We start from the raw sequence: 13,617 nt of genomic DNA, 5'->3' as shown, positions 1-13,617 counted from the left end.
TGTGACAGCCCTCTCTGCGCTTACAGCATCCAATGGGAAAACCCTTGAAAGGACACATGGTGACAACGTCATCCAGAAAACTTGAAATAACACTGAGTGACTTCATCAACAGGGTGATGACGTCACCACCATCACCATCAACAGCCAATGAGGGACCAGCATTGTTGGTGACGTTGCCATCAACAAGTGCGATCCGATATAAATAACAAGGCGAGCTCTGCTGGCGCATAAATAGGCCCTACGGACCATATATAGATTCCACTATGTCCGTGTATGCCAGTGTTTCTCAAATGGGGGTACGTCTACCCTTAGGACCCCTAGGTTTTGGGTGACGGGGCGACGGGGTGACGGGGCACCCTGGGGTGCCGTGAGATCATTCGATAATATTTGGAATTTATTTGGACACTTATTAAAACCGATTTCGTGCTGCCGACATGAAATGGTTAATTGTCCGGGGTGCCGGTCGCTTTCTCCGTCCGCGGCCAGTCTCTTACTTTGAAGGCCGGAAGTAGATCGAGCTCACAATTCCTACTTGACGATGTTCAAATTCACCCGGAACTATTTCTTGGTCCGAAACGTAAACAATGATCGACAACGCGTCACGCGAGACATCTGAAAAAATCGAACCTCGGTTCGAAGTGAAGCGGTGAATTTGCATTCTATGTGTTCTAGATCTATACATTCTGTGTTCTAGATCTATACATTCTGTGTGCTTTAGTTCTAGTTCTGAATGAACGAATGATTTGGTCTGGAGAGCCAAATTGTCATGTGAAGCTTGGCCAATCCTCAATTATTCATTCTGGACATGCACGGGACATGTACGGGACAGACAAAGCTAACCAATCACAGCGCGGAGATGCACAGGACAGGTACGGGACAGCGGCTTTCACCGCTTCAAAAAGTAATAAAACGATACGATCATGGTGAGTGAGCTAAGTGAGATAAGTGTTTTTATCACGATAAACGATAATATCGCGTATCGTCCCATCCCTATTATTGGGTAATAAAGGGGGTACTTGGATTTTAAAAAATCACACCCAATGTGAAGTGAGCGGTGGTCGTGCTTGCATAACATCTTCAGACTAGGATTTAAGTCTAGGATGTACAGGCTATGCCACACACACACGTTTTGCTATGGCAAAACGCTGAGGAAAAAGGCTACAGACATACGACATATGACATCACTAGACAACCATGATGCTACGCACACACATTTTACTATGGCAAAACGCTGAGGAAAAAGGCTACGGACACACGCACAGTTACGTATAGGAGCGGTTTGCACGGCTCAAAAATCTGGGAAAGGCGGTACTCAAGCCAAAAAAGATTGAGAAACACTGGTGAAGGCTATCTGCGTCCATGGCATGCCATGGGCCCATAGCCAAACAGAGAGGGGCAAAGGGTGACATCGTAACATTGGCATACAAGGGCCACGAGAGGGCCTGTCTATGCCCGTAGCCAATCAGAGAAGGGGAAAAGGGTGACGTCATAATATCGAGGCACATCTAAGGGCCACAAGAGGGGCCGACGGGCCGCCTATGCCCGTAGCAAATCTGAACAAATGGGCATATGTCCGAAAATCTCGAGGTGTGTTGGATTGGTGCGCTTCGCGTGACATTTTGGTCAACCGGGACCAATTTCCGCGATTGGTCGGGTTTCACGCGACATCATAATAGCGGGCGCAAACCTCTAGTAAACATAAGAGAACCAAATTAAGACGCAAAGAACAGAAATAAGGACCAAAATAAGAAATAAAACGGACACACTGGCAGCTACAATGGTTGTACATCAAAAGGGCAGAGCGAGTCTAGTCCAGATGCCATAATAGGACGGCGCGAAATGACGGCGCTGTTACATCATACCACAAGTGTATGTAAGCGTATTTCAAAGATCATTTGTCTAGTTTGGGATCCTTAGAGCGACTACCACAGCTGTATTTTACACGTGACTTTCAATTCAGATCTTGGCATTCGGGGTCTCCTCAACAATGAGGATGAGGAGAACTTTCATAGCTTTCCTGTGTGCTACAGCAGCCATTTTTATAATCCTAATGCTGATGCTGCTGACGGACAATGGACGACAGACTCCGGATTCCGGCGGGGGGAATGACCGTGCTCCCCAGAGAGACAGTATCAATGACACCAAGCATTTTATGGTGTCGGCGTATCTGGATAACAGGAGGAACGGGGCCGACGGCCAGAGTGTGCGCATCATTTCCATAGTAAAAGAGGACGCCATTGGGGTGCCTCTGCAATGCATTTTCCGCTGTGGCGGCGATGCCGCCTCCCCGTCCCACCACCACCCCATCAGCACTCCGGCTAGATTCGAAGGAGACATGGGCTGGGGGTTCCCCTACGCTGCCAAATTTGCAATCTGCACCGTCCCGTCATCTTGCAGAGACGCAACCGGGGTCGTCCTATCAGTCTTCCCGGAGAGCGGGGAGACAAAGCAGCAGCAGAGTTATCTCCCTATACAGAATCGAAAGACGGGCGGGACAGAGGCAACGGGGCAGCCCCGCTTCAATTTCACTGTGTGCATCTCGACCCTTTATGGTGGCTACAACAACGTCCTGCAGTTCACACAGGCCTTGGAAATGTATCGAATATTGGGTGTCGACAAGGTCCAGGTGTACAACACCAGCTGTGGTCCAGACCTAGACCGCTTGCTTCACAGTTACGCTGAGGAGGGCTACGTCGAGATGATCCCCTGGCCTATCGACCGCCACATCGCTCCTTCAAGGGGTTGCCGATATCCGGAACACGGCGGAGAGATCCATTATTTTGGGCAAATGGCGACTCTCAACGACTGCCTGTACAGGAACATGGAGCGCTCTCGCTATGTGTTGCTGCACGACATCGACGAAATCATAACGCCGTACCGCCACGGCAACCTGGCGGCGCTGATGGCCGCGCTCCAAAAGGAGGACCCGGACGCAGGGGTGTTCCGCTTTCGGATGGACCTCTTTGCAATCGACGGGACGGACGACCCGGGAGGACATGACGCGCGGCCTCGCAAGTGGGACCGCGCGCAGGGAACAAACATCTTGGAACACGTCTACAGAAGAAACCAAGTAAGAGGCGACGCCGGTGGCGGTTACAAAATGATAGTTCGACCAAAGTTCGTCGAAGAGTTATCAGTGCACGGTCCGGCGAAATTTAGCGGGAATGTTTTGGACGTCGACCCGGACGTGGCCCGTGTTATTCATCACCGGGGTTGCTCCAACCCGACGGACCCCGACCCGACCTGCGAGGCGCAGCCGCGCAGGGACACCAGGCTGTGGCATTTCCGCGAGAGGCTGGTCCCCGGCGTGGACGAGGCTCTGAGGAGAGTCGGGATGCTGGAGACGAACGCGTCGAGTCCGTCGACGGAGGCGCGATGGGAGCGCGGACGACGCGCTGCGGCCCGCACAGACTGAAGCGCACAGTTAAAGGTCTTGCACGCTGCGGACTGCTGTCTATAGCACGCTGGCGAGGCGACACGTGGGAACAGAGGCCGAGTGCAGCGCCAAGGACGGCGCCTCCGTGCGAGGGGCGTGCACATTCAGTCACTCTCAGCCTAGTTACTCCAATGCAGAGGTCTTCGACAGGGGGTCCGGGACCCCTTGGGGGATCCTCCAAATCTTTGAGTGACAACGTTTTTTTTTCTCCTTTTTTTTTTTATATATTAACCACTTGAACCCTGGTGTCCATATTCTGAGAACTTTAGCCAGAAATGGCAGATCTACAAGCTCACTTTCGGCAAAGAGGTTTGGTGTATAGGGGAAGAAAAAATGAGTGAAAAGTTCAAGTTTATCAAGTATTGACGGTTCAAGTGGTTAAATATCTGAAAACACAAATTGACGTGAATCCAAAATACACTGATGATTGTGCTGTCAAACGATGAAACTACATGGAATCTCTGAAAAGGTTGTGGGGGTCCCTGCTTCATTTTTTTTTCTAACTTGCTCCAGGGGCCACAAGGAAGGTCTCGTCCCAGCGGGCCGCCAGTTGAACACCCATGACCTACAGTAACTCGTTTTGTGCAAACATACTGACGGACAGCACGGATATTTCACGTGCTGCTCATTGAAAACAACACACCATGGACCACATCAATTATTTCTATTGTGTGTGTGTGTGTGAGAGATACTCTGTGTAGAGCCCTGCCCTTAATTACTTATCCTCCAAAAATATTTGAATATTCAATTCCATGAATGCCAAGACAGTTACTGACAGTTACTGACAGTTCCCACGATTATGACGTTTTACATGACGATTATGTGTCACTCAAATAATTGCGATTAACGGTTTAATTGTGTTTTTGTCGTTGACAGTTACATTTCTGTTTGGCTTTTAGGCTTTGAAGTTGCACATGGCAGATATGACACATAACCTAAAGATACAAAGAAATTACTGACATATTTGACAACTTTATTGTACTTAAAAAAAGAACATTGATAGCGGAAATAGCGTGTCGCATCGCGACGCGTTGTGAGCTTATAGATCGGCTATTTCCACTTTTTTTTTTTTACTCTGACACATGACTTGTGTAATTTGCGTGTGATTTGTTCCAGGGTCACAACGTTTTTTTTTTAGTTTTTTTTTAACTAAATCTGGCTTCTAGCTAGTTACTAGTTTGTCAACAGGAATCAACTGCAGTGTTGTTTTTGACAGCACATTTTGATTTAGTTTTAGTCATAGTTTTTTGAATAAAATGTAATTTAGTTTTTCTTTTTTTTTTAAATATATGAACGTTTTTCAACATGGAAACGATTATGACGATAATGAAAAATAATCGCGATTATGTCAAATAATCGCGATTAGGCGATTATTATTATGTAATAATTGTGACAGCCCTAAGTCGCGCTCTGGGATCCAACGGATGCTTTGGCGTACCTTTTCTTTCTCCAGATCCTCCTCTTCCTCTGACCTCTTGTCGGAGGGGGTGTCCGACGACGGACTCTTCGTCACCTCGTCCGTCTTCGCGGGCTTCGCCGTTTTGGTCTTCTTGCTGCGTGGCTTCCGCTTCCGCAAACTCACCTGAGAGGGGAAAGATGCGCACGCGCGTTCGCGTTTAAAGCTGCAGTCTGCAATTCGGCGGGTTGAAAGTAATTATCACTAAATAATGAACCTTGTTTTTTTAAAACCAACGGCTGACACACTCTGTTGACACATGACTTGAACTTGCGTGTGATTTGAAAGTAATTATCACTAAATAATTAACCTTTTTTTTAACAACAAATGGCCACTGACATAGTAGTCTCAAGAACAGACTGACTGAGCTCCAGTTAAGTGCAGACATGCAAACAGCCCCAAGGTGAAAAAGGTGACAAAAGTTCAGGGGTTAAAATGTGCGCCGCGCGCAGCGTGGTGCGAAATCTTTTGACCTTTTCGGAATGGGTCGAGTGAATTTGCACGAAGAAAAATTGGACTTGTTGCCTCCCACCGATTGTTCTAGATATAATAAAGAAAATTAAATCTACAATAAGAATATAATATAGCCTACAGATATAGTTATAGAGTATCGTAATATTTAGGGACTTGTCTATAGGCATAGACAGACACAATGCACACTGTGAGCTTGTAGATCGGCTATTTTCACTACTTAAAAAGGCCTATTTGTTTTCTAAGATCATTTCTTTGATCATTTGTATTTTATTTATTCATGAAATTAGAAAAATAATTTAATTTTTTTTAATCATGAAATGTTTAGCTTTTGCCTTTTTGGGGAGGGAATGTTTTGTAATTGTTTTTTTGTAATTCAAAACGAAATGTAGAAAACCAAAAATGAAGGTACCCATAAAAATGTGTCAACGACCCACAAATGGGTCCCGACCCAGGGTTTGGGAAACAGTGTTGTAAATCACAGATGATTTATTTAGTGGATTCTGCTGGCTGACTTTTTGCAATCTAGCCATCGTCAAAGTCAAAGAAAAGGTTGATCCTTTTCACTTGTAACTCGAGCTCAGTCTGTTCTTGAGAGACTTTTTGTGACTAGTCTCAGCGTCATTCTGTAGGCAGAATGAACGGAGGCATAACAGCGAAACGCTCCCAAGTCACGGCACTAGCGTTAGCATGTAGCTAGCGCATCATCGTCGAGTAAAATTAACAAGGCTACAATCGATTATATAACGTCACACATCGATGCAGAATAGCGCACAACCGCGATGGAAGCGAATCAAAAACCATAAGTCCACAGTCACTCTACAACTACAGTACTACACGACCACACTACAGCAACTTTGCAAGCTTTGAGTTTGAGCGCTCTGCTCTGTGGCTCGCAGTACAGTGGCTGGCTGGGCTCATTCTGACTGAGCGCTGCCTGCAGTTGACGTTGCGTGCAAGAGAAGGGAGCGCTTGATTTGTTAAAAAATAAAACGACCCACTTCCCCATCCACCTTCAACAAAATTGTACTGACAAAACGGACGGAGTAGAGAATAAGAAATAAACGCTCCTCTTCTCACTGCTGCTCTGACGATACGACACCCCCCCACCCCCCTAAACAGTTTTTTTAACGAATCTGCACGATTCACACAAATGACCAATTTGGATTCAAAACGGCGATTTTCGCCGAAAAGCTACACGTTTGCATGCCTGTAAGTGAAAAGGACCTTTTCTTTGACGATGGCTGGCCAGATTGCTGACATAAAAACATAGGTTTTTCAAAAAAAATCTTATAAGGATTCAAAAGACACTTATAGAATCGGGGTCAAAATTCTAATTTTCACGATTTTTCAAAAATAGCAGATCTACAAGCTCACAGCGCGGCACCGAGGTGCCGCGCTGTGAGCTTGTATATCTGCTGTTTTTCAATAGTTAAAGCACACAATAATGATACACAATAATGTGCACCCGTTCTGAATGGGTTAAGGCCACTAATTCCGAGTTCAGTTTACAAATAAAGACAGAGACACGGTACTCACAGTCCCTGCTTGTCTCTGAGCTTCCTTCTTGGCCAGATCCCTGCTGAGTAACTTGATGAGGTAGTCTGCTCTGGTCTGCAGCTGCTTGGCCTGAGGCTTCTTGTCCGGGTCGTCCGGGAGGAGCTGAGGGAGCAACGTGACGTCAACGCGTTACCCTAAACCAGGGGTTTTTCAAAGTGGGTGACGGGGCACCCTGGGGTGCCGTGACGGCAGTCCAGGGGTGGCCGCGAGGTAATCTGATAATATTTGGAATTTATTTGGACACTTGAAAAAATATTTAATATCATTTTAACTTGTTGCAATCTATTACATCTCTTTGGAGGTCCCTGATGCCATGGTCTCCATAGACTTCCATGTAATTCATAGTGCACGGATCGTGCACGCCCATGCCTAAAATCCGCTTGGAAATCCGTTCAGGCATTCATGAGATGGCAGCCATTATTATGTTTGAAATGGCTATTTTTTGGACCTCCAGAAATGTATTAGGCATGATCGCGATCGCGAAATTGCATGTTTAACCCCCATACCAACCCATTCTTTCCAACCTGTTTGTTTACATCTGAAGAAAACATAATGGCTGCTATATCATGAATGCCTGAACGGATTTCCAAGCGGATTTTTTTGTTTGAAAAAAATGCACCACACACGTGGTGCATGATCTAGGCATGGGCGTGCACGATCCGTGCACTATGAATTACATGGAAGTCTATGGAAACCATGGCATCTTGGACCTTCAAAGAGATTTAATTGATTGCAACTTAAGTGTTAACTCAAGCCTGGTGGGTTTAGGAAACACGCGTCTTGGACATCATTATACGAACAGGAAAGACGATCAAACCTTGTGTGTGAGGTTGAGGTCGGGGTCCATCTTGATCATCTCCCAGCTGCCGTAGCCGTACTCATAGATTCCTATTAGTAGACTGGAGTCGTCCTCTTTCCCCCAGTCGATGTCAAAGTGGGCCGCCTTGGAGTGGCAGGGAATCATGTACCTGGAGACAAAGGTGGAAAAATTACTCACATTTTGTACTTTAAGTACAAAATGTAATGTAAGTATCAATACTCTTTGCACACAGACGCGTTTTTTTCGCACGGAAAAAGCGGACAATTCTTTTTTTTTTTAAAAGAAAACAATGATTCTCTATGACCTCATGCACACCGGCTCCGAATTTGCCATGCGGCAGGTGGCTGCGGCTGTGCGTTTTTTTTCCCCCCGATCGAACTCAGTTCGATTCGTGCGTCTTGCTGTGAAAACTCATTGGCTCATTTTATGACTTCTTTTCGGATCCGCAGTGCGGATTCCGCACAGCCTTGCACACCAAATCCAATGCGTTTTTAACTCATTTAGTGCCACCCTTTCACCACTAGAGGGCGCCCAGTGGCCATAGAAAATCCCATAGAGATATGCTGGTATATGCAGAAGCCCTGCAGCCATGACTTGCCTGAACACTTTCCTTTGTGCATGTACAGGAAGAGGATGAAGTTAGCTTGAAGTTAGCTATTGGCTACCAAGCATTTTAGAAGCCTTATTTTCGTCAACTTAGCCATGATTAAACCTTGCACACCTCATGCATGGGAAAAAAACAGAGAAGAATGAGCTCTAAAAAATCCAATGCAATCCTGGATTGCATTGGAGTGGATTTGTGCAGTTTGTTCACAGCTTTCAAACAAAAAAAATCCGATTGGAAATCCGTTCAGGCATTCTTGAGATAATCGCCATTATGTTTTACATGTTATGTAAACAAACATGGCTGCCCTGTATGTTAGATGGGCTTGTATGGGGGTGGAACATGCAAAATCGCGATTGAAATCATGTTCACTAGATTTGATGGGGTCCAAAAAAAAAATTCTAAAAAAATTGTTTCAATTTTTTTTTTTTTTTTTTTTTTTTTTTATATCCCGAACTAGTTCGGGATAGGCACTCTGGGATGCGATGTATATCCCGAACTAATTCGGGATAGGCACTCAATGAGTTAATCAAGCAGCAAACGGAAAGAAACGCAACGGTGCTGTGTGCAAAGCCCTTAAATGTCGAGAATTCAAAATGTACTTGAGTAAAAGTATGAACGTATTGGCATCAAAGTGTACATAAAGTACCAAAAGTAAAAGTACTAATGTTTTGAAAATAGCAGGTCTACAAGCTCACAGCGCGTCGCGATGCGACGCGCTGTGAGCTTGTAGACCTGCTATTTTCAAATTGCCACGGTATAAAATAGGGCTATAGTGGGTTAATGTGTGTTTTATAATATTATAATTTACACCTGCAAAGTAACTAATAACTAACGTTTTCAAATAAATGTAGTGGAGTAAAAGTACAATGTTTGAATCCAAGACGTAGAGGAGTAGAAGTAAAAGTATTGGAAATTGGAAATACTCAAGTAATGTACAAATACTTCAAAAGTGTACTTAAGTACAGTACTTGAGTAAATGTACTTTGCATCACTGCCTGGAACAACCAACCAAATCAAAAAAAATCATTAAAATCACTAAAATGATAGAAAGAAGTAAATGAAAACATGTTAACGGTCATCTTTCCAGGGTTCCCACACATTTGGACCAATTCATTTCCCAAACTTTTCCCAAACTTTTCCAGAATATTTAACCCAATTTCGAGGACTATATCTATACTATAATTTTGGAGATGTCTGAGTGAGTGTCTGAAACCGCGTTTCTCCTCAGTGGCTGGAGCAATTGATCTGAAATCGCATCACCATTACCATATGAACACACCTGACATAACTGTGAAGCCCGTTTGTCACTTTCACAAATCGTATGCTGTATATTAGCAGTTTTATGGTGTATCTATATCTATTTAGCCTACAGTACCTTTTGTGACCACACATGTTAAGGGAGGGGCGCTGTTGTTCAGGCCATGCACAATCACACACAAACCCACACACACACACACACAGGGGGGGGGGGGGGGGGGGGTGCAGGCAGGCGGGCGGGCGGGGGGGGGGTTCTGGCCCTGTTACAGATGTTGTCCAAAAATCATGCAGATCGGTACACAGTATCTATGTAGCCGTTACATGGAACGGGTATTTCTTACATTGATGCTCCTACATATTAGCATGCAAGCACCAGTTAAAGTTACTTTCCATCCCTCATATACTGTGTGCACAGTGCACATCCCATAACCCACACACTGCACATCATTTCGGAGCTCATATCTTTGAACGGGTAAGGGCTAGTCTATACTATAATTTTGCGAATGTCTGTCTGAGTGAGTGAGTGTCTGTCACAGCGTTTCTCCTCAGTGGCTGGAGCAATTGATCTGAAATCGCATCACCATTACCATATGAACACACCTGACATAACTGTGAAGCCCGTTTGTCACTTTCACAAATCGTATGCTGTATATTAGCATTTTTATGCTGTATCTATATCTATTCTGCATCTAGCTTGAGGCTCATCTATTCTGCATCTAGCATGAGGCAACATGTTTAACCAGCTCTCTCTCTGTGTGTGTGTGTGTGTGTGTGTGTGTGTGTGTGTGTGTGTGTGTGTGTGTGTGCAGGCAGGCGGGTGTGTGCGTGGGCGGGCGGGCTGGGGGGGGGGTAGCCATTAAACGAAATGGGTATTTCTTACATTGATGCTCCTACATATTATCATGCAAGCACCAGTTAAAGTTACTTTCCATCCCTCATATACTGTATGCACAGTGCACATCCCATAACCCACACACTGCACATCATTTTGGAGCTCATATCTTTGAACGGGTAAGGGCTAGTAACAATAATTCAGCTCAATAACAGGTCGCTTACTCCTATGTGCAATGCCCAAAGAAAGGTAGTGTACGGCAGTGGTTCTCAACCTTTTTAGGCCGTGACCCCCGAAATAATCATATTTTAACTGGGGACCCGGCACCCTGACGAGCACTAAGAGTTGAGGAATTTTGTATAACACGTTTCTATTGTGAAAATAGCAGATCTACATGCTCACAACGCCTCGCGGCTATTTTCACAACTTCTGCCTCTAATATTTGACAATTTGGCCAAAGTTTAATTTGTCATTTGAGAGGTATTAACAAAATCAATAACCAAAGACCAGGACCTTCCAGGACCCTTGATCAATTCCAGAACTTTTCCAGTACTGGAAAAATATTTTTCTAATTTCAAAATATTTCCAGGAAGTTCATGACCGTGGGAACCCTGTGTATTGGCAGTGCGCTTGGGTCAAAGTTGGGGCGAACGGGAACGGCCGCAGCAGTAAAAGAGTTAATGGGTGTAACGGTTACCTCTTCCTCTCCTCTGGGTCGGAGGGGATAGCTTTATGCAACGGAGCCAGCTCCTCCTCGTGAGAGATCACCAGCTTGGCGTTCACCTGCACGCCCGAAATCCTGAACGTGGGACCTTTCACCTTCCCTCTTCTCCCGCCTGGAGAGAGAATATGGAGCAAAAAAATAAAGTTTCACAATTCAAGAAAAAATAATTAAAACCCACCATGAGATGGTTCCGCTTGGGTTTATACAGACAGAATTGTGTGCACATCTCAAGCCTATATTCAGGCCAGGAGCCACAATGGAAGGAGAGGAACGCCCGCAGCACTGTTTATATACTCCAAAGAGAAACACTTATAGCAGGGGTGCCCAAAAGGTAGATCGTGATCTACCAGTAGATCACCAAGGGTGGGCAGGTAGACCACATGACATGCCTCTAAAAATATATAATTACAATATAAAAAGAATATGTCAATATGACATCAAGAAGGGCCTGTCAGCTCCCTTCATGGCTTCTAAAGTAGGCAAACCTCCAATGCAATGCTTTGTTCAGGAGTCAGTAGCATTACAAAGAACCCCAAAACCTACCACTTCCAAACAGAATGGGATGAAGACATTTCTCCCAGTATTTCCCATTTATTTCCACCTTACAGTATGTGTGTTTGTCTAAAAAGTAATACCAGTGCTGCTATTCCAAAGACCCCCTCAGGCCCTCAGCTAAAACATTTTGGATGGGTAGATCATGTTGAGCTAGTCATTTTAAAAGTAGATCTCACGTCAAAAAAGTTTGGGCACCCCTGACTTATAGAAACACTTATAGAAACACTTATTTTAGGCAACGGCATTGCAACATTTTGACTTTACGTCTTCACTTGGGTTTACTAATTACTTTAATTCATGAAAAGCGTAGCTTTTTGGGGGAGGTTTTTAGAAAATATTTTGAAATAATAATTCAAAACAAAGCAGGAAACCAAAAAATTAAGGGACCCGTAAAAATGTGTCGGCGACCCACGTATGGGTCCCCGACCCGGTGTTTGGAAACCACTGCTCTAGGCTAGTGGTTCTCAACCTGTGGGTCGGGACCCCCCTGGGGGTCCCCACATGATTTTGGGGGGTCCCCCAGATGATTAACTTAATGTGCAACATTGTTTTCTCACTCAACAGTAATGAAATGAAATACCTACTCAACAAACCAACCTAAGGTTTAAGTGTATAGAGGGTATCTGCACATTTCTAAAGTGACAATTTAAAGGAGTAGTTCACCCTCAAAATGACTTTTTTTCTATTGATTACTCGAATCAAATTTTTGTCTTAGGAATGTGACAAAAACCAAAAAGTATTATTGAACTCTACTCTCCATGGCGTGACTAATCAATAGAAAAAAGGTCATTTTGGGGGTGAACTACTCCTTTAGGGACTTTTTTAATACCTCTAAAATGACAAATTAAACATTGGTCAAATGATCAAATATTAGAAGCAGAAATTGTGAAAATATCCGATCTCTATTTTCACAATAGATCCGCTATTTTCACAATAGAACCGTGTTATGCAAAATGAAATGCCGCAACTCTTAGTGCTCGTCAGGGTGGGGGGTCCCCAGTTAAAATATGATTTTTTTGGGGGTCGCGGCCTGAAAAGGTTGAGAACCACTGCTCTAGTCTACAGTGTGTAAAGGCGTTTCTGCTGACCTGACGTCTTCTCCGCGCCACAGGGGTTTTCCCGCAACGTTCTCAGGCAGCCGTTGTGAACCGTCTCTGCCAGCCGCTTCAGGTCGTGCTCCGACTTGTCCACCAGCTCTGCGTCGCGAGCGATGGCATCCAACCTGAGAACCCAAGGGGAGAGAGCAGCGTTGATTTTGTCGACTGAAACTATGACGAAAAATGTTTGTCGACTGTGTTTTTTTTTCACTGACGAAAACGAAATAAAAACTAAACAAAAACTAAGCTGTGGTGACTAAAACCAAGACTAAATATATTGACAATTTCGTCAACAAACTAAAAACTAGACTAAAACTTTAGGGAGGGACTAGTGGAGAAGAGAGTCATTTTATGTTTGGTTGCTCTCAGGTGTTGCGTGCTGAAAATAGCCGATCTACAAGCTCGTAGCTTGTAGATCGGCTATTTTATCACACAATATATCACACAACCAAGTGTAAAATCAGTCATTAGGATGCCATCAAGGCCTGCCAAAATACATTTTAGTCGACTAAATCAACTGTAGAAAATCTTATATTTAGTCGACTAAAATTAGACTAAAACTAATACTTTTCAGGTGACTAAATTATGACTAAAACGAAATTACATTTTATTCAAAAGACTATGACTAAAACTAAATCAAAATTTGCTGTAAAACAACAACACTGGGAAGAGACCCTTAGCAACGTATCGGCCAAGCGGATCGCGTGAGATTCTTAACCATTTGGTTCAAATAGGCTGTGAGGACTTACCGTTCAAGAGGCCCGCCAAACTTCTTGTAGCTTTTAACAAATCTGGTGAGAGA

The 13,617-nt window shown here is 44.4% G+C and overlaps 1 protein-coding gene across 1 annotated transcript in view; it reads right to left on the bottom strand.

Annotated features, from left to right (window-relative positions):
• chd1 (chromodomain helicase DNA binding protein 1) overlaps window positions 1–13,617 on the bottom strand; it is a 66,720-nt gene that overhangs the window by 14,860 nt on the left and 38,243 nt on the right. Inside the window, exons 24-29 of the mRNA XM_080743714.1 lie at window positions 13,565–13,606; window positions 12,807–12,940; window positions 11,137–11,275; window positions 7,741–7,891; window positions 6,903–7,025; window positions 4,875–5,018 (exon numbers count right to left, since the gene is read on the bottom strand). Coding sequence (XP_080599840.1) covers window positions 4,875–5,018; window positions 6,903–7,025; window positions 7,741–7,891; window positions 11,137–11,275; window positions 12,807–12,940; window positions 13,565–13,606 — 733 coding nt within the window. The remainder of the gene's footprint in view (window positions 1–4,874; window positions 5,019–6,902; window positions 7,026–7,740; window positions 7,892–11,136; window positions 11,276–12,806; window positions 12,941–13,564; window positions 13,607–13,617) is intronic.

This window comes from Nannobrachium achirus (assembly GCF_963921795.1).
Source record: "Nannobrachium achirus genome assembly, chromosome: 15".
Classification (NCBI taxonomy): Eukaryota; Metazoa; Chordata; class Actinopteri; order Myctophiformes; family Myctophidae; genus Nannobrachium; species Nannobrachium achirus.
The sequence above is the reverse complement of the archived record's forward strand: the minus strand, read 5'-3'. Positions and strand labels throughout refer to the sequence as shown.